General features: G+C 54.9%; 1 protein-coding gene across 1 annotated transcript in view; it reads left to right on the plus strand.

The window, feature by feature from the left end:
- WDFY4 (WDFY family member 4) overlaps nt 1–20,958 on the plus strand; it is a gene marked incomplete at its 5' end in the record, with an annotated part of 233,527 nt that overhangs the window by 58,210 nt on the left and 154,359 nt on the right. The window contains 7 exons of the mRNA XM_081104486.1: nt 1,840–1,936; nt 11,884–12,098; nt 13,610–13,704; nt 14,540–14,777; nt 15,152–15,228; nt 16,179–16,400; nt 17,064–17,242. Coding sequence (XP_080960612.1) covers nt 1,840–1,936; nt 11,884–12,098; nt 13,610–13,704; nt 14,540–14,777; nt 15,152–15,228; nt 16,179–16,400; nt 17,064–17,242 — 1,123 coding nt within the window. The remainder of the gene's footprint in view (nt 1–1,839; nt 1,937–11,883; nt 12,099–13,609; nt 13,705–14,539; nt 14,778–15,151; nt 15,229–16,178; nt 16,401–17,063; nt 17,243–20,958) is intronic.

Raw genomic sequence — 20,958 nt, forward strand, 5'->3', positions numbered from 1 at the left:
ATTCTCTTATTGTTCTCACTCAGTGAGATTTAAACATTTCAGTTACTGTCATGTTCAGTTCATAAATTTTTATTTGATTTATTTTATTGATTCCATTTCTTTACTGAGATTTTCTAGATTTTCATTCATTTCAAAAATATTAGCCCTAACTTCTTAGAGTTTGGTAAATAATAGCTGTTTTAAAGTTTTTGTCCAATAATTCAACATTGGTGTCATCTCAGACTTGGTACCTTTTTTCTGGATGAGATATTGAGGTTTCCGTAGTTCATTCTCTGCTGAATAAGTTCAGATTGTATCCTGGGCATTTGGAATGTTATGGACTCTGGTGCTTGCTAACATTTTCTGCAGGATGTTCATTATTTTGCTTTACTAGGCAATCGGCCCAGCTGGGTTCAGGCCACAGGTTCTTCCCAAGCTTCTGGATGAGTTCAGGTTTCAAAGACTTTGCAGTGTGTTTGGATGTTGCCCCAGGCGATAGCCAATCTTGGGTGGCGGTCTGCCACCAAGTTCAGCTCTCAAAGCCTTAGAATGTGGCTTAGTACCAGATCACACATGTGCAGCTCGGAATTGAGCCCAGAGTTTGATACAGAACTCAGTGACCTCATTTTGTACCCCTTTTCCTCTTCACCGTCTCCCCAGCACTTTTTGACTCCCTGGCCCCTTCCTTTCCTGTCTAGACATTCATGGCCTGTTTCCCTGCTCACCACACACTTCCCACACTGTACCTGTCTCTGGGGCCAAGCAGGGGGAGGAAAAAGAGACAAAGCAATGAGGCTTTTGCCTACACTCTAGGACAGCCGTGGGCAAACTACGGCCCACGGGCCGGATCCAGCCCGTTTGAAATGAATAAAACTAAAAAAAAAAAGACCGTACCCTTTTATGTAATGATGTTTACTTTGAATTTATATTAGTTCACACAAACACTCCATCCATGCTTTTGTTCCGGACCTCCGGTCCAGTTTAAGAACCCATTGTGGCCCTTGAGTCAAAAAGTTTGCCCACCCCTGCTCTAGGACCATAGTTCCTCTAGTCAGAGAGCAGGATTCGTCTCCCGTGAATCCCAGGTGCCTGCCTAGCACGGCTTCTGCCGTGGGGTTGCCAGATAGCTGGGAGAGAAAGAATGGAGAAACCAAACAAAAAGTCCCTGGTTCTCCGCCGTGGCGGGTGGCTCGTAGGAGCCTCCTTTCCTGCTCCTTAGACCAGAAATTGCGGCCTCTTCTTGGATCTCTGTGAGTCGTGTCCACACGCGGTGCTTGGCTCTGTGTTTCAGGCCCCTGCGCGCCCGTTGCAGGGGGCCTGGGGGCTCCAGGAAGCTCACTGCAGCCGCCTGTGCTCTGGGCTTGGTTTCCTTCTCTGCTGCTGTTCACTGTTCAGAGTTCTGAGGAGGCTGCTCATGCATCCCATCTGGGTTGTAGTTGCATTCAGTGGAGGGACAGAGGGGAGTGTGCTTGCAGCAGCTTGAAGAGGCCTGGAAGTGTGTGTGTGTGTGTGTGTGTGTGTGTGTGTGTGTGTAACATAAAGTGAGAACTTCACCATCTCCCATGTATCTGCAGAAACGGGGAGTGAACCAGGGAGCCAACCTCCATTGAGCACCAACTTTTTGCCAGGCCCTGTGCCTCGGTGCACAGAAACATCACCCTACACCCCCGTGAGGAAAGTGTAGTAGTGTTAGCTCCATGGCATAGTTGGGGAAATTAGCTCAGATTAATTAGTTCAAGGTCATGTAGGCAACAGTGGCAGATGTGTGTCATGGCCTCTCTTAGAAAGATCCAGAAAGGTCTGTGGAAAACAGAAGAGACTGAAGGCTCAGGCTGACGTGTGCTTCCCCTCTGTCTGCAGGACGTCGGATGAAGGTGATGCCGTGATCACGCACGCCGGGGCCCTGTGCATCATGGTCCAGCTGCTGCCTCGGCTGTACCATCACGACCACCCCCAGGTACTTGTGATACAACGTCTGCCTTTTTCACGTGGCTGACCTTTGACTCCTCCTGGTGGAGACTTGGCTTTCCCAGTGGCGCACCTGGCATTAAACGCGGTCCTGCCTGGCTTCTGCAGGAAGAGTGGGGGTGGAGGCCCAGCTTTGCTTTGTCTGGGAGTTTTAAAGGAGGTGACATGTTGTAGGAAGACATGACAACTCGCGGCCTTACTGATCGCCGCGTGGGGATGACAGGGCTGAGGAAGGACGGTGCAGGCCCTCGGAGGTCACGGGGCGGGGCGGGGAGGAGAAAGCCGGGGAGCGGCGAAGGCGGCTGCATTCACTGGGGAAATTAGTGTTTGGTAAGGAGTGATGAAGGACCAACGCCGTCCCGGTCTGCGTGTCCCTTTGTCACTGAAACCCTTTTCTGGTCCCTGTTTCTCTGCCGACGAGTGACGACACGGTGATGTTCAAACCAACGCGTAGGGAGACATCGAATAGTGACATGAATGTGCCGTATAGTTTGCAACATCCATGGAGAAGCAGCGGATGGGGCTAACATGGATCAGGTTGCTCGTTTAGTTACCGTCGCTGTGTGACAAACTGCTGCCCAGGTAACGATGACGGCCGTTGTCTCATTTCTGGGGTCAGTTCAGCAGCCGCAGCCGACACAGCTCACGGCCTCCGGGCGCCGCTGGCCTTGCCCCACGCAGCACGGGCACCTCCCAGGCTGCTCCGATGCACGGGGCTCCCGGGCACCTCCCTGCTCTGGTCCCCGGGCCTGGGTGTGAGCTGCGGGCAGGATCCCGAGGTCTCTGCCTCAGAGCGCTCTGCGCCTGACCTTGGCCTGTGTCTCTCCGGGTGGATTCTCTGAGCAGCTGCATGGCAGCCCAGGGCTCCGAAAGGCACCAAGCAGGAGCAGGCCTGCACGGCTTCCACGGCCCGGCCGTCTGCTGGTCAGCGTTCAGCTTAGACTCGCGGAAGGGACACATGCCCCCTGCTGTGTGGGGAGCAGCATGAGTGTACGAGAGAGAGGCGGTGCTGGGGCCACCACCAAAACCGCCACCACACTTGCCTGGAGCATCCAACTGAAGGGTAGAGATATTTGATCCCCAACCCAAATGCGTTCCAATCATTCAGGTATGTGAGGTCTGGACCCTCCTTTCTTTGCCTGGGCCTTTAAGACAGGCCTCTCTGGGGCCTCCTGGAAACTGGGCCACACTCTCTGACGCAGGAACACTTTCACCAACAGGAGAAGTTCCCTGCTTCGCATGTGCTTGAGGCTCAGGGGGCTTTGTCACTTCCTCGGGTCTCGGCTGCTGAGGGGAGACGTGAGACACGCCCAGGCCCACGGCCAACATGTGTTTGGTGAACGGGCCTCTCACCTCGTGGCTCTCGCGGGACGCAGGCCATGCAGCCAGCGCGTCCTTCCAGGGGTCGCCTCATGTGAGGAGCTGGCTCCGTGGCTGTGGTTTGCACCATGGATGGACTTGCAGTGAGAACTACGCCGATGGTTGGGATGGTCCTAGCACTCACACGGCTGCTCCTGGTGCGCTGTGCAAACAGGAGTGGCTCAGAGGACCGTGCCCAGCCCTTCCTGCTCCTAGCACCTCAGGAGCCTGGGTTTCAGATAAACCCATGAGCTGCCACATTAGTATATGGCGGGAACTCCCTCTCAGTCTAGGATGGTAATTAGACAAGTGAAGAATGAAAATGAAATCCCATTTGGTATGCGACTTTTCTCTATTCAGGTCACAGTAAATAATTTAGGAAAAGTGTAATTTCTCCTATCTTTAAAATATGCAAATGAAAGGTAGTGGTGCATTTTCTCAAATATTTTCTGCAGATGCCAAACCAGTGCTGTTCAAAGTTGGATAATTGCAGTAATTAATTTCTGAGAGGGGTGGTGGTGTGAGCCTCATAACAGCAAATAGAAGAGTAAGTCAAGTGAGAAATAACCCACATGAGGAAACGCTGCAGTGCCGCGGGTTTTGTTGCAGAAAAAGGAGCAGGAACGGAAGTGGCAGTAGAGGGCAGTGTTATTAAGAAGATGGGCTGTGAGTTCCCACTGGGCTCCCTGTCTTCTGCTCTGTTCACAACCCAGAAGTGGTTTGCTTTTTCCCCAGAACACTGGCACTGCGAGCTGCTCTGGGAAACGACAGGCCAGTGGGCCTGGTTTCCTCCTGCGCCATCCTCGGCATTAAAGCTGGGCTGTGGGAACTTGACGTGAATGCTGCTGTCCCAGCACAAGGCGAAATGGAGTTCAGCTCAAGTCCTCCTGAGGCTGAGTTGGTCCCAGAAAAAAAAAAAAATAATGAATTGGGAATAGGACAGTTTCCCTTCCCGGGGTGCTCAGCAGCTGCAAGGGTCTTGCCATAGATGTGCTTGCTGCTGCGAGTAACCAGCAACCCCCTCCTAGGTGCCCTGAGGAGCCAGAGATGAGTGTTACAGGGACTCACAGCCCGAGTTTGAGGTGGGTGGCAGAGGAGTGTAGAAAATGGAAGAGCATTCTGAGGCCGCCACAAATGTGTGTCCACAGGCCGTGGGACAGAGCGAAGGGAAAGCCAGAGAGGAGGGGACACAGGCGTTAAGCTTAAGGAAAAGATGTGCCCATGACAGTAGGTGGGGGAGGAAGGCAAGGAAGCTCAGGCACAGAGGCAGACGCAGAGGAGGTGCCATTTAGGGCCCCTGGCGAGTTCAACTGGGCCATGACGACCCCTGTGGGCAGAGAAGCGGTGAGTGGGGCCGGAAGGCTACTTGAAGCCATGTTATGAAGGGCTTTGAACGCCATGTGAAGAGAAGTGAACTTTACTGGGTTGTCATCCATTGTCGTCACCATCACTACTGTGATGTTTAAATTTTATTTATTGATTTTATTTTATTTTCTTAAAATATATTTTTATTGATTTCAGAGAGGAAGGGAGAGGAAGAGAGAGATAGAAACATCAAGGATGAGAGAGAATCATTGATCGGCTGCTTCCTGCACGGCCCCTACTGGGAACCGAGCCCGCAACCCGAGCATGTGCCCTGACCAGGAATCGAACCAGGGACCCTTCAGTCCACAGGTTGACACTCTACCCACTGAGCCAACCCAGCTGGGCTTTATTTATTGATTTTAGAGAGAGGGGAAGGAAGAGAGAGAACACTGTGGTTGTTCAACTTATCTGCATTTATCGGCTGGCTCTGCATGTCCCTGAGCCCACATCCTGGGCACAGTGGGATGACACTGACCAGCTGCACTGCCCGGCCAGGGCTCATGATGTTTAATGAGCACCCGCTGTATGAGCAGGGTGCAGGCTCTGAAGACAGCAGATGCTGTCACATCTCAGTTCCTCCACTTCACACCACAGACCATGGGAAATTATTTACCCCCTTTGATCCTTAACTTCTGTGGCTGTAGTGTGGGGTGATCGCTCCCTGTGGCATTGTCATCAGGAGGAAAGGAAGCGATGCTGGAGCTCAGCATGGTGGGCAGACACATCCTCCCAGGAAGCACTGCTGGGTGGTGCAGCGACCACTTTAGCACGTGTTTTCTCACGTAGTGCCTGTAGGAACCCTGCCAGCAGGTAGCACTACTCCCACTTGGCAGGTGAGGCCCTGAACCTTGCAGAGGTGAGTGGCAGAGCTAACATCGTAGCCAGTGGCGGTGTCCCTGGGAGAGGGCTCCCAGTCCTCCTGCCTCTGTGCCAGGTGGCCTTTCCTGTGAAGAAGTGGTGGCCAGCCCTAGCTGGTTTGGCTCCGTGGATAGAGCAATGGCCTGTGGACTGAAGGGTCTCAGGTTCGATTCCGGTCAAGGGCATATGCCCAGGTTGCAGATTCGATCCCCAGTAGGGGGCATTCAGGAGGCAGCCAATCAATGGTTCTCTCTCATCATTGATGTTTCTATCTCTTTCCCTCTCCCTCTCTGAAATCAATAAAAATATGTTAAAAAAAAAAAAAGAAGTGGTGGCCATGGGAGCTTATTGGGAGCAGCAACAACATCGAGTGGTTGTTGGTACATCCAGGTTCTACTGGAACCTCCTGCCTGGTCTGGTGGCACAGGAAGAATCTGGGCGAGGCGCTGCATTCGTCTCATTTGTCCCTCAGTTCCGAAAAGGTGCCATTTTCTGGAATTAGCCTGTAATTCACACACGTTGAACTAATCATATGAGTTTCAAGTAACTACAATATTGACAGCAGTAATAGCCCCGGAGAGCACCGTGTCAGGCAGGCTATTTACGGAGAGCCATTTCCTCCAACAAGGAAACTGGTAAAGTAGGAGTCTTGCTGTGTTACATTATAACACACTAGAGACTCCAGCTATGTTCAGTTTCTGGGTTCCTCGTGCTCTTTCGTTCTGAACCCGAGCCCCAAATGTGCCTATTGTTTCTGAGTGGAACAATCTCAGGCCCCAGGCAAGCGCCAGGGACTGCTAGGGTAGTCTCCTGAGTAGAGCAGGGGGAGAGGCTCTGGCCTGGAGATGGGAGGGTCCAGGCACGGTGCCGAGGATGGTGGAGTGAGAGGGGAAGTGGGAGGGATGAGCTCTGGCCAATGACCAGGGGACCAGTCTTCTCGTCCCCTTTGCCGTCATTATTTCTGTCTCACATAGTCCTCTTCCTTTTTCTGCATCTCAAATTCAGCTGCTCACACGTGGCCACGGGGGTTGCAGACTCAGTGTCTTGGGGCCAGAGAGGTAAAGAAAATGCGTACGTTAGGCAGGTTTGAGAGGGAGCGATAAGGCCTGTGGCTGTAGGGAAGGGCCTAAAGGACTCCCATCCAATTAGGGAGAAATGAAGTAAAAACAAAGCCAAACTATGCCCACTAAATACAACATTTCTGTACGCCATCAGTTTAGGACCCTGTCAGGGAGTAAGCTTCCTCCTTATGAGCACACGATGCGTCGTTAAAACCATGGCGTTGGAGTGAGGCCTGGCTTGGTGCCAGGCCTGCCACTCGTCAGCTGTGTGGCCTTAGGAAGGATGTACCTTTTCCGGTCTCAGCCTCTCATTTCCCAGAGGAGAGCAGAGGGAGAGTAATTGTAAAACAGGTAGTCCGGCACCTGGCGTGCGGCCTCCGTCATGCCCCGCCCTCCTCCGGCTTTGGCTGTCCGTGCTCCCAGGACCGGCATGGCACAGACACTTCTGGAAATATTAAATGAAAGGTGACACACTATAGGCACTCTTCCACCTGCATTATCCTACTTTAAGTTCCTAACAGGGCACTGATGTTGAACTGTATGCTAATGTCCACTCGGGAACGGAAAGCCTGGGCTCCCTCCCCTGCCTTCTCTGCACTCGATCCACTGCCTGACTGCCTCCACGGAAGGCGACAGGATGGTGTGGAGGGCCTCACGCAGCTTCAGCAATGGGTCTGAACCCATGAGTGAACGTCAGCAGCGATAACCACGCTTGTCTCATGTTTCAGGGCACACAGACGCATAGACACACAGTACACCCCGCAGACACACAGGCACACAGACACACCACACACCACAGACACACAGACACACAGAAACACAGACACACAGACACACAGTCTGGTAAGGAAGCGCAGAAGAGCGGGTGTGAGGGAGCCCAGCGGCTTCCGTGCCAGGGCCACAATAATCCACGTGGTGTGAGGACAGCGCGACCCTGAACTGTTTTTCCAGCTGTGCCTGTGGAGGTTTGGTGCCAGCCAAAGGGGGGAATGGTGCCCCTGGCCTCTCAAACACATGCAGCTGTGCTGTCCGGAGGCAAGAAAGCAGGATGGTGAGGCCCTGAGAAGCCGCTCCGGCCCTGAGAGGAATGGTCCAGAGAGGAAAGACTGGGAGAAGGAGAGCGGGAAGACGCTTGCCGGTTGACTGGTGGTAGAACAATAAAAGACAGACGAGGACAGTGGTTACAGGGAAAGCTGTAGGCCCCGTAGGAGCAGACACTAGCAGAAAAGGACGCAGGCTGTGCACGCTGAGCAGCTCGGCCCTGGGCTTCGCAAGCAGGTGTTTGGTTTGAGGTGGACAGAAGCCACCGGAGCCAGTGGCCTGTGGGAGCCTGAACTGCTGGCAGCGTGGAGGGCCCTGGCCTCTCCGGATGGCGGGAACCGCCAAACCCATGTAGGTGTGTTTCACGGCCAGCACTGTGCGAGTGGCTAGGTTCAGGCAGCCTTTGTGTGGGCAGAGCCATGAGCACTAGGTCCCTGTAAGCTTTGGGGGTTGGCCTAACACGGGAGGATGGGTTCCCAGTGCCCAATCCAGTTTCACTTGGCTTTGCTGGGATCCAGCTCCCGCCACGCCCCTGGCCTGCAGGAGGATGGGCCCCACTGCGCACAGCACCCGCCAGGCGCCTGGGGCCTGCAGCCTGGAGCTGGCTGGCACTCTCTGAGCTTCAGCATGGGGCCTGCAGGCAGCACTTGCCGATGGAGTGGCCTCCAGATCGGATCTCCCAGTTGGAATTCCTGCCCCTCCCTCGGCAGGCAACCCCAGCGAGCCAGATTCAGTGTGGGCCTTGTTCCCTTATCTGTGAATGGGCGATAGTAGCGCCTGCACAGGGCATTTGCCTGAGCTTTAAATGAGCTCCTGCGCGAAAGCATGGCCTGCCAGTAGGAAGCACCGGTGACGTCAGCTGTGTCACTGGAGATGGGACCCGAGGCCAGGCCAGGCCCATGCTCCTTGCGCTGAGCTGGCTGCTCAGGTGGAGAGCCCTATTGATGGCAGGTGAGGAAAGAGGACTGCAGGCAAGGGGGTGAATAATCCTCAAAACATTTGCATCCTGTAAGCAAAAGTGCTTTCACAGATGCTGTTTCTATCGACTCCCACAAAAAACCTCCTGTGAGCGAGGCGTTTTCATTATGCTCATTTAGAGCTAAGGAAACAGGCCTAGAGAAAGCCCCTAGCCTGTCAGTTAATGTCAGATCAGCACGGAACCTGCTTCTGAGTTGGTGCTGTGTGCCCAGGACCTGGGACGGGGAGGAGGGAGTGTGGCAGCTGGAGCAACACCAGGCCTGGAGCACAGCCCCCTGTGAATGGACCCTCATCCCTGCAAGAAACTGTGCTCCCTACAGTCTTGCTCAGGGACCTGCTCCAGAGAATCGTGGATGGAAATCTGTTAACAATAACAAACCTGTTTAAAATGTCTCTTAACAAAGAATGTCAGCAATTTACTTTGTACCAAAGAGATAGAGAAACACAGAGCAAGTGAGCTTCCTGGGTGCAGAGGAGGCCCAGCCGCGGGTGGATGGGTCCGGCTGGAGGGTGGTGCCAGGTCTCTGGGAGCCCCCGCTGGGCTCCACTGCTCCCTGGCCCAGCTATCTCCATGGTGTTTCAGGTCCCAGGCTGGGCAGGCACCCTCCTGGTGGATGTGTAAACTGGTCTCCCTGCTGGTTCTCATGCCCCATCTCAGGCTGACCACTGAGCGGGGGGTAGGGAGGGGTTGGAAGGGGGGGTGTTGGGTGCTGGGGTGAATGAGCCAGGCTCACAACTGCCCAGGACCCCAGCCTTTCCTGGGAGGGCCATGCTCACACTCGTCCCTTGGTGTCTGCATGAGTGAGTGTGCCATCTCCCAGACAGACCAGGCCCCCTGCTGCCCGGCTGTCCCTTTCACACTTAACTGGCACCTCACCCTTCTTGCCCCCCCTCAGCCCCCTGGGGTAGGGCACCCCTATGTCCTGGAACACCTTGTGCCTTGTGCTCACACTGACGAGGCAGCAGTTGCATCGAGGCACAGTGATAGGTGCTCTGGGGACGAGGGTGAAGACCTATTGACTCCGCGGCAGCTCCCAGCGTGGGGACGGCGGGGAGAGGGAGGACCGGCAGGTGCAGTGCGTCTGCCACAGTCGGTGCTGCTCATCACTGAGGTGGGAGAGTCAGCGGAGCTTTCTGAGATGAGAGGGCGCGGATTGTGCCTTGACTAACAAGTAGGAGCTCAGCGGAGGACGGGCTGGGAAAGAGCTTTCCCACTTGGGCGTCAGCCGGAAGGGCCTGGTGCAGCCAGCAAAGGGCGTCCAGCAAAGGGCTGGAGCACAGCGGGGCCACGGAGGGGATGGGAGTAAAGTTGAAAGAGACAAATACTTCATAAATATAAGATGCTCAGCTTCTGTTACCAGGAAGTGTTGGTTGTCATATGTCTGTAATTTCTAAGAACAACAGAAAAAGGCAGCAGGTGTGGAGCAGGCACCCCCCCTCATCTCGGTTGGGGCTGCTCACACTGAGCCGAGGCCACCAACTCCGTGCCTAGCAGGCCACATAGGCACGGCAAGCGAGAACTAAGGAAGCAAGATAAAACTAAAATAGCTTGTCCAGCAAAACAAACCCGTGGGCTTTATGTATCCTGGTTCCCCATGTACCTCTCCGACCCTAAAAGCTGAGGTCGCTGAAATTGCACTACCTCGCTTCTGAAATCATCAGATAAAGGATATGTCAACCAAACTGGAACAAGCAACTCTGACACATTTGAGTGGCTCGATAGAAATTTCTAGTTCTGTTTGAGTGTCTGGGGGAGGCAGATGCTGGTCGCCCGATGGTTTCTACATGTGCGTCCAGAAGCCCATGCCTTCCTGGACAGACTCACCCCACCAGGACCACATGGGCTCCGGACCAGAAGATAAAGCGGAGAGGAGAGAAATAAAGAAAAATGAGCATCCACACTGGACAAGGACGACTTGAAAGCCCAGCTGTTAAGCGGAGAAGGCAGAAGCCCATTGTGAGCTGCCCCGCGGAGCGCTGGGTGGTGATTTGCCTGGGGACCCAGCCTGCGGGCCAGCCTGGTGACCCCGCGCGCTCACCATCGAGTCCTAATTGACCACCATCCCTGTCCTGCATCTGCGTCAGGAAAATCAATCCGTTTGTAGGGGAGGCAGTTTCCTGCTACTGCTCATATTTTCACTAAAACCCCATTTTACTGGAACCAACATTGAAAAAAACAGCACATTTTATTCAAAACAAGGCGATATTGGTATTGATGGAGCTGCAGTGATAATGAGGGCGATTGATCTTCCCTCCTCCATTACAGGGCATTGAGCAATTTTGGAGTAAACTTGTGGCATCATTAGGCAAGATCAGCATTTCTCGGTTTTGAAAACTTTTTCTTTTTTGCATATTTAAAGTATTCCTGCTTGGGGGTCGGCGGGGGCGGGGGAGTGTTGGGTTTGGGGAAGGGGGGAAGAAGCCAAACAAACAAAAGAAAGGCCCTGAAAGCCCCCCGGAAGCAGCGAGTACAGGCTGGTAATGGGAACAGGAGGTGCACCATTTCTTTCTAATTCTTACTAATAATACTTTGTGGTGGTGTTTTTGCATCTTGCTTTATACAACACTCCCACCCACCCAAGACTCCCCAACTCTCCCCCCAAATTAAAGGACTGTAGTTACCAACATCCAAGTTCTGGACGATGGGAAGTTCAAGGCCAGAGGGTGGGTGTTCCCTTGCGTGAAGCGGAGGGGTATTTCCTGAGGCCTCACTCCCAGGCGAATTCCACTTCCCAGGCGGGGCGCCACCTCAGACGCGGGGCTGTTAGCGAGGGAGCCAGCTGGGTGGGGACGTGTGGGGGAGCCACCCGAGGGCGCAGCCACTGCCGCCCCAGCTGCTTCTCGACAGACAGGGGACTGCAAACCCGCCTGACCAGACGCTGTCTCCTGAGAGAGGCCACATGTCTGGAATTCATGTAAAATCTCCGGACTTATGAGTTTTGTCAGTGAATTCAGAAAGTACTTCAACATCGCAGGCCAAGGGCACCCGTCCATGGTCCCTGGGCAGTTGTGCTGGCCTGCTGGTTCGCAGCCTGTTTTAGGGTCGCCTCGTTGGCATCGGAGCGCAGGGCTCACGCCCTCCCACAGACTGGCTCCAGGCCCCTGCGGTGAGCAGGGCCCACTGAGGGCCCGTGACAGGCAGGCGTCCAGTGGCCACAGGCTGTGAGGGGTGCGGCCTCCTGGCCCCACAACCAGTTCTTGGCCTGGGTGGGAGCCTATTAAAGTCCCGCAAACACTGGCCTCAAGGACTCACCGCGGGCTTGGTTACCCTCAGCTGTCCCGGGAGATCCAGTGCTCCGTGGCCAGTCACATCCAGGGCCTGGTGAAGTCGGAGAAGAACCGCCAGGTCGCGTGCGAGGCGGGGATGCTCAGGACCCTCATGGCCGCCTGCCGCCAGGCCCTGGCCTCCGGCAGCGGCGCCCTGCACGGCGGCCTCGTCAGGATTTTTGAAAAGCTGGCTTCTCAGGCGATCGAACCGGATGTGCTAAGGTACCGTGTGCTGCGCCTGGGACGCGGAGCCCCGGTCAGCGCGCTCACGCTCAGTGGGCAGGCGCGGTGCCCGGAGCTCGGTCCCCTTGCCCCTCCGTCCCTCCCGGCACTGCCACTGCAAGGCCACGCGGAGTCCGGAGGCTGGGCAGGCAGAGTGAGGGCCCGCAAAGCAGACAGAGGCCCTGAACTGCTGGTCTCAGCGAGGGGGGACAATAGTCAAAGGGCCCTGTGACATTACAGGACCATCAGTGGGGGTGCTTACTGGGTTGCTTGATGGGGGTGCTTGGTGGGGGTGCCTGGTGGGGGTGCTTGGTGGGGGTGCCTGGTGGGGTTCCTGGTGGGGGTGCTTGGTGGGGGTGCCTGGTGGGGTGCCTGGTGGGGGTGCTTGGTGGGGGTGCTTGGTGGGGGTGCCTGGTGGGGTGCTTGGTGGGGGTGCTTGGTGGGGGTGCCTGGTGGGGTGCCTGGTGGGGTGCTTGGTGGGGGTGCCTGGTGGGGGTGCCTGGTGGGGTGCTTGGTGGAGTGCCTGGTGGGGGTGCCTGGTGGGGGTGCCTTGTGGGGTGCCTGGTGGGGGTGCCTGGTGGGGGAGCCTGGTGGGGGTGCTTGGTGGGGTTCTTGGTGGGGGTGCCTGGTGGGGTGCCTGGTGGGGGTGCCTGGTGGGGTGCTTGGTGGGGGTGCCTGGTGGGGGTGCTTGGCGGAATGCGTGGCAGGGAGAGCTGGAGCAGAGCTGGGAGAGCCACAGTCTGGAGATTAGAGGGCAGGGCAGCCTCCCTGAGCCCTGAGGCCTGTGTGAAGTTCCTCAGCCAGGAGACGGGACCCACTGTGAGAACATACAGGGTGCGGGTGGGAGGGGGCGGCTGTGAGTTCAGCTGGCTGAGGGCAGCAGCCAGGACTCCTGACAAGCAGGAGGACAGAGACTGCCCTGTGGCAGCCCCTCCTGAAACCACGTCCTGGAGGGAAGAGGTACCGGGCGGGGGAGACACTAAGACAAAAGGTAGAGGCGAGAAAGGCTGGGAGGGAGGCCAAGCTCCCAAGTCCCTGTGGCCGGGCCACCCACCCAGTGTTGGGGGCAGAGTCCCGGGTGCACGCCTGCGGGGCCTGTGCAGAGGGGACGGCAGACACCCTTCCGGCCGCAGACGTGGGCTCAGGGCCAGGCCAGCCTCTCTGCCTCTGGAGGTGCCAGCTGCCGGGCAGTGACGCTGTGCCTGCTTAGGCGCCGAGTAAACCCCACTAGAAACTTACAGAGAAGGTCCGACAGCTATTTTCCAACACATTCTTTTTCTCCCAAGGTCCCGTCAAGGCTCCTAGCTGGTCACTGGTCATGTCAACGCACCTAAAACTTCTGAACTCCTCAGCTCTCTGGGTGCTGGGAGCCTGGCTAGAGGAGGGGTTCCAGGCAGAGAGAGGAAGCTGGGGGGAGGGGGGTGGTGGTGCAGGGAAGCGCTAGATGAACCCGGGGAAGCTGCTGCAAACCGCCTCCTCCACTCACTTCTCTGTGTTGGTGTCGTGTGCAGACAGTTTCTAGCCCTTGGAGCTCCCCCACCTCCGGCAGCTGCGACGCAAATCCCTGGGTCGTCTTGTGTGCATGGCGGGGACTCTGGACGCCCAGGTGAGGACGGGGGGGAGGACATGCCGAGTAACAGGAATTCAAAGAGATCGGGCATTCCTCACAAGGCCTCATTTGCAGCAAATGGGAAGCTGATTTAAAACATTTTCCTGCTGCTGAATGGAGCAAATGAGGAAAGGCAGAGGGCGAGGTGGTCCCGGAGGGAGGGCAGATCTCTAAGGAGGATGGCCTTGCCCCGGTAGGACAGTGAGGGTGAGCGGGAGCCTGAGCCTTGGGCCCAGATCGCGGAAGCACTGCCTCTGAACGGTGGTGCCCATGACGGCTGCGCAGCTCTCAGCTCAGGGCCGGGGTCAGGAGGCAAAGCATTGGGTGGATCCCGGTGTCAGGCCTCCTGGGAGGATGCTGGTCCGGGGAGCTAGCTTGGAGAAAAGAAACCTGCGGACACACTAAGTGTAAGGTCACCTAACATGAAGGCAAGGAGTCCCAGTTGGGAAGCAAGAATGAAGAGTAGGCTGGGCTGGCGGCCAGAGCTGGAGACTCTAGTTTTCAGGGAGGCAGGCTGCTCAGGAAAGAGGTCAGCCAGCCAAGACGAAGCCTCGGCCAGCGGCTGCCCCTGGGCACGCCAGGACGGCAACAGAAGGGGGTGTGAGGGGACGACAGGAGAAGTTTCTGGGGGGAGTAGGCTGTGACCACAGTGCAGTGCTATCAAAATCCGCAGAGAGCCCAGTGGGCGGCCCAGGAGAGCTGCCCTCACAGGGGCAGGGACCAGCGGGGTAACGGCAGAGCCTCCTCCGGCTGCGCTGACTGTGGGGGCTACTGTCGGAGGGGCCAGGAATGCTGCCAGCCAAGCCACAGCTCTGCTCTTGTTGCTGCTTAGGGCCACAGGCACTGGCGGCGGGGGTGACTGCTGAGGGCCCTGCAGGAACCCAGGACGCCAGCCCGTGTCCCGCAGGCACACAGGCCCCCGGGCGCCGGCCGCCGGCCCAGAGCCCCATGCCTGCCCTCCAGACAGCTCTGAGCCTCATCTCCATGACCTCCCCACGCAACCTGCAGCCTCAGCGGGCCGCCCTGGCTCCGTCCTTCGTGGAGTTTGACATGTCCGTGGAAGGTTATGGGTATGGCAGCCTTTCATATAAAATACACTCAATTACTTTCCTGGTGCCTCAGATGTAGCACAGCATTGGTTACAAAGTTCCATCAGCTCCCACCACTCAGCAGGGAGCCATGGCTGCTCACGCCGCCCCCCACCCCCCCAGCCCCGCCCCATCCGCTCGTGCTTCTCAGGGCGGATCCTCTGGGGTGTCTATATTCTGGAATGTTCTCTCTTCCAGCCTCCAGTTTGGGTTCCGCTCTTAGGCCGTAGGAACCAGGTCAACCACTTTCTGTCCCCGGAGTCTCATGGTCCAAGAGGAAGTGAGGCCCCTGCAGAGAGACAGAGGAGTGGTCACAGCCAGGGCCGGTCACTAGCCAGGCGCTATCCTCTTTCCAGGTGTTTGTTTATCCCGACCCTGTCCACGGTGATGGGAGCCAGCACTGAGTACTCGGTCTCCGGAGGGATTGGGACAGGTAGGTGCTGCCCGGGTTCGGCTGGCCGCCCCCTCCCTCTGCCTGGGGAGTGCTTCCCCAGGAAGCCTGGACTGCAGATTTCCTCCGGGTGTGTCCAGAGAGCCCGAACCTCCCTCTTGGGTTTGTGGATGTGAGTCCTCCCTCTGTCCTGCCTCTTAGGGCAAGCTTCCTGCTCACTGTGGGTCCTGGGCCCTGCCCACGCTGTGCACAGAGAGGCCCAGCCAGCCCTGCTCTGTGGGTCAGGGGCCTGGCGGCTGAGCCTGGGTTGATGAGGCTGAAATGGACACCTCACCCCTCCTTCACCCCACTTTCCGACTCTCTTTGGAGATAAATGGGAGCCTCAGGAACAAGCTGGTCCCGGGCTCGGAGAGGCCTGGGCCTGGGCCTGGGCGGGCTCTGCACAGCGCTGTCCCCGCTGGGAGCCAGGCCCTCTGGTCGGATAGCCAGGGTTTCTACGGGAACTGGTGCATGTGGGGGCACCCAGTGATTCTGCTCCTTAGTGAGGGCAGCAGGCCCCACTGGCAGTGCCAACCGCGCCCTGAGGTGGGAGGGCAGGGTCTTCTCAGGGCAGCCTGTTCCTGCAGGTGCACACTGCCCACCCAGGACAGCTGGCCACACCTAAGCGGGGGGCTCTCAGCGCTTCAGGGCTGTGCCCTCTGCTCCCTTGGGTTCAGGTCTCAGGGCTGTGCCCTCTGCTCCCTTGACAGGGCCGCATGGGATAATAGTGGACAGAATTGGAAAGAGTGTTTGAGGATCTAGGCTCAAGTCCTGGCGGGATTATGACTTTTTCTGAGAGGATGAGTAAGCAGACAAGAGCATCCTCTGGGTGGGGTTGATGTAAATGAGCATGAGTCGAGGCTCAGTGCTGGCACACAGTAGGACCACCGCAGCCACACTGGAAGGCTTCCCCAGCAGCACAGAGCCTCAGGGCACTTGTGTTCTGACCACAGGTGCTGCCAGGCCCTTCCCTCCGCCGGCCGGCCTGACCTTCTCCTGCTGGTTCCTGGTCAGCAGACACAGCTCGGCCCTCGAAGGCCACCCGCTGCGCTTCCTGACCGTGGTGCGCCACCTGGCCCGGACCGAGCAGCCCTTCGTCTGCTTCTCCGTCAGCCTCTGCCCGGACGATCTCTCCTTGGTTGTGTCCACAGAAGAGAAAGAGTTTCAGCCTCTGGGTAGGGTGTTGGGACCACGGCTGGCCTCTCCCACATGTGGGGGAGTGGGGCAAAGTCAGCAGCTCTGGGCGCAGAGCCCAGGAGCCCGGCCCTCGCCCAGCCTTGCTGGCGGCAGGTCCCAGCTCTATCATCACATCCCGACTCACTACGCTCACCTGCCTGTGACGGCCCCAAGGGGCCCCAGACAGCCAAGCTCGGTGCCTCCCGGCGACACCTGTCCTGTGATCCCGGAAAGTGTCACTTTTGAGGGAAACGTGGGAAGGTCCAGGGGAGGCTTGGCGTCCTTTACACAGCAGGACCCGCCTTTCCCGCTCCCTCTGAGGACGTGGCCAGCACATGTGCGTCACTGTGGAGGCGCCTGTGGGGGGAAGACCTGGAGTCTGACTCCTGGGCTGGAACCTTGGCTGTGTGACCTTGGGCAAGTGCCTCAGATGGTAAAACGGGGATCATCATAGTGCCTCCCTCACAGGGTTGTCATGAAAATGACATGAGCTGAGATTGGAGCAGTCCTCAGAACACTGGCTCAAAGCAAGACCTCAGCAGGGAGCGCTGCTGCTGTCATTATTTTATAAGCGGGGCACGGCCGGCCTCCCTGGCACCAGGCCCCGCCCCCTGGGTTGCCGCAGCTCCAGCCACACGGGAGATCCGTGTTCTCTCTTCCAGATGTCATGGAACCCGAGGACAACGCTGAGCCCTCTGCAGGACGCCAGCTTCAGGTCCGGTGTGGCCAGCTGCTGGCTTGTGGGCAGTGGCATCACCTGGCTGTGGTTGTCACCAAGGAAATGAAAAGGAATTGCACCGTTTCCACCTACCTGGACGGACAGGCCATTGGCTCAGCCAAGGTGAGATGGTCCCCAGCTGCGCCCGCCCCACCCCTGTCTCCTGGCCGCACTGCCCTGTGTGGCCTGGTCCAGGTCTGTGCTTTCTCTTGGCAGCGGGGTTGGCATCCAGTGAGGCCCCCTCACTGTCCCGAACACCTGACTGAACTTGGGCATAAAAGGGCATCTTTACAAAATGTGATAAAGGTCACACAGCCAACGCAGAAGGTGAAGCGTGGTGAGGAGAGTAGTGGTGACTGTTGTGACTGGAAGAACAGGCATAAGAAAACACGCTCTAGAGCGAAAAGTCAAGACTGTTTACATCCCGTGTGAATTCCCAGGGAGGTCTGAGCAGGGCCGGAGGCCAACTCTGTAAGAGGCGTCCGGTGAGTCGTGCCCTGGCCTGGCCTGCGGCCACGCTGAGAGCAAGGCGCCCGAGCTGTGAGGACACTGACATGTCCCGCCAGGTTCAGAGCAGGAGTGGCAGGACAGGACCAGGATGAGTCCCCGTGTAGGGAAGGCACGTAGGTGAACACATCTGGAGGAAGTGCCTCATCACAGGCATTTAGTCACCGCGGTCCTGAGGCTTAAGGGCAAGGAGCCAGGAGCGGAGGAACCTGACCATCGTGCTCCAGCCGCCAGTCAGTGGTCCCAGGGAAGCCAGGCAGTGAAGGGCGTCTTCACCGGCCGCACTTCCCATGCACAGGGACAGCCCGGACGGCCGCGTCCCGGGTCAGTCACCGCAGACCCTCCGTGGGAGGAAGGGAAAGGGAGAGAGAGATAGAAACATTGATGAAGAGAGAAGCTCTATCGGCTGCCTCCTATATGCTCTTCCCTGGGGATTGAGCCCACAGCCCAGGCATGTGCCCTTGACCTGGAATCGAATCGGTGACCTCTTGGACCTAAAACAGTAAGTAACACATAGTGTTTCCAAAGTCTCCCGGGTGAGCGGATACACAGCCAGGATGGAGATCCTTAGGTTAATAGGGTTTCTCAATGTCAACAGTATTGCCATTTTGGTAATTTTTGTTGTGGGGTCTATTCTATGTATATTAGGACACTGAGCAGTCTGTGGTCCCCGAGATGCCATAGCATGCTCTGTCCCCACTTGTGACACCAAAATATCCCCACATTTCCAGACCTCTGCTGGCTCGGGGCAAAACAGACCAGGTTGACACTCATTAGGTTAGAACCACCTAAATTCTATAGACACCTCCAGGTAAATGTGATGCCGTCTTCTGGTAAGAGTATCTTACAAAAATAAAATGTACCTGTCATCAGAAAGATGAGGCGAGAGAATGAGAACAGGTTCTCCAAAACAGAAAATTAGCTTTTTTCCCAATCATTATCAATCCTAGATCTCCCTCCTTCCCTTTTTTCTCTCCCTCCCTCCCTCCCTTCCTCCCTTCCCTCCCTTCCTCCCTTCCTTCCTTCCTCCCTCCCTCCCTCCCTCCCTCCCTCCCTCCCTCCCTCCCTCCCTTCCTCCCTCCCTCCCTTCCTCCCTCTCTTCCTTCCTCCCTTCCCTTCCTTCCTCCCTCCTTCCCTTCCTCCCTCCCCTTCCTTCCTCATTACATATTTATTGAGCCCCTACTATGGGTTACGTACTGTTTTAGGTGCTGTCCATGTCCAGTCAAATGCCTCCAGGAGTGTGCGTATCTAGAATATAATCGTTTAGGGTTAGATTTTCCACTCACAGGATTCTCTGGAAATTCACCCAAGTTGTTGCACATGTCAATAGTTCATTCCTTTTTACTGCTGAGTAGTGTTCCGTGGAATGGATACATAACCACGGAAGACCATCTGGATTATTTCCAGGTTTTCGCTGTTAAAAATAAAGTCATGATGAACATTTGTGAACAGTTTTTTGTGTGAACTTAAGTCTTCATGTCTCTGAAGTAAATACCCAACTGTCCAGCTGCTGGGTCCTGTGGCAATTGCAGGTTTACTTCGATAAGAAACTGCCAAACTATTTCCCAGAGCGGCTGTCCCCATCTCACATCCCCACCAGCAAGAATGACTCAGGTTCTCTGCATTCGGTATTGTCACTATTTTGTAATTAGCCTGATGAGTGTGTAGTGGTGTGTTTTTCAATTAAAATATTTTTCATTAAAGATTATATTCAACCTTTTTAAAAACATTTTTATTGATTTATTTTGGAGAGAGAGGAAGGGAAAGAGAGAGAGATAGAAACATTGATGAAGAGAGAAGCTCTATCGGCTGCCTCCTATTTGTTCTTCCCTGGGGATTGAGCCCACAGCCCAGGCATGTGCCCTTGATCTGGAATTGAATCGGTGACCTCTTGGTGCATGGCGTGATGTTCAACCACTGAGCCACACTGGCCAGGCATCATTCAATATTATTATGGATTAGTTTCAGGGGTATAGCATAGTGCAGTGATGGTGAACCTTTTGAGCTCGGTGTGTCAGCATTTTGAAAAACCCTAACTTAACTCTGGTGCTGTGTCACATAGAGAAATTTTTTGATATTTGCAACCATAGTAAAACAAAGGCTTATATTTTTGATATTTATTTAATATATTTAAATGCCATTTAACAAAGGAAAATCAACCAGAAAAATGAGTTCACGTGTCACCTCTGGCACGCGTGTCATAGGTTCGCCATCACTGGCATAGTGGTTAGGCAATCATATACTTTACAACGTTTCCCCCCTGATATTTTCAGTGCCCAACTAGCACCATACATAGTTAATACAATATTGTTGACTATGTTTCTTGTATTGTCCTTTACATCCCAGGACTGTTCTGTAACTACCAGTTTGTACTTGTCAGTCCCTTTACCTCTTTCACTCCGTTCCCCAACCCTCCAACCCCCTGAACACCATCAGTCTGTTCTCTGTATATATGAGTCTATTTCTGTTTTGTTTGTTTAGGTATATTGTTCTTTAGATTCCACATAAGTGTAATCATATGTTATTTGTCTTTCTCTGACTTATTTCACTTAGCATGAGGCCCTCTAGGTCCATCCATGCTGTCACAAATGGTAAGATTTCCTTCTTTTTCATGGCCAAAGTATTAAACTGTGAAAATGTACCACAGCTTTTTTATTCACTCATCTATTGATGGACAAATGGGTTGCTTCCATAGCTTGGCTATTGTAAATAATGCTGCAATGAACATATATTCTTTCAAATTAGTGTTTTTAGTTTCTTTGGATATATAACCAGAAGTGGAATTTCTGGGCCATAAGGCAGTTCCATTTTCAATTTTTTGAGACACCTCCATATAGTTTTCCATAGTGTCTGCACCAATCTGCATTTCCAGAAATAATGCAAAGGGTTTCCTTTTCTCCACATCCTCACCAACATTTGTTTTTTGTTGATTTATTGATAATAGCCATTCTGGCAGGTGTGAGGTGATATCTCATTGTGGTTTTAATTTGTATTTCTGTGATGGTTAGTGACATTGAGCATCTTTTCATGTCCATTGGCCAACTGTATGTCCTCTTTAGAGACGTGTTTATGCAAGTCCTCTCCCCATTTTTTGATTGGATAGTTTGTTTTTGGTGTTGAGTTGTATGAGTTCTTTATAAATTTTGGATATTAACCATTTATCAGAGGTAGCATTGACAAATATATTCTCCCATTCAGTGGGTTGTCTCTTTGTTTTGTTGATGGTTTCCTTTCCTATACAAAAACTTTTTAGTTTGATGCGATCACATTTATTTATTTTTTCTTTTGTTTCCCTTGCTTGAGGAGGAATATCAGAAAAAAATATTATTAAG

This window comes from Myotis nattereri (genome assembly GCF_964212035.1).
Source record: "Myotis nattereri genome assembly, chromosome: 13".
NCBI classification, from domain to species: domain Eukaryota; kingdom Metazoa; phylum Chordata; class Mammalia; order Chiroptera; family Vespertilionidae; genus Myotis; species Myotis nattereri.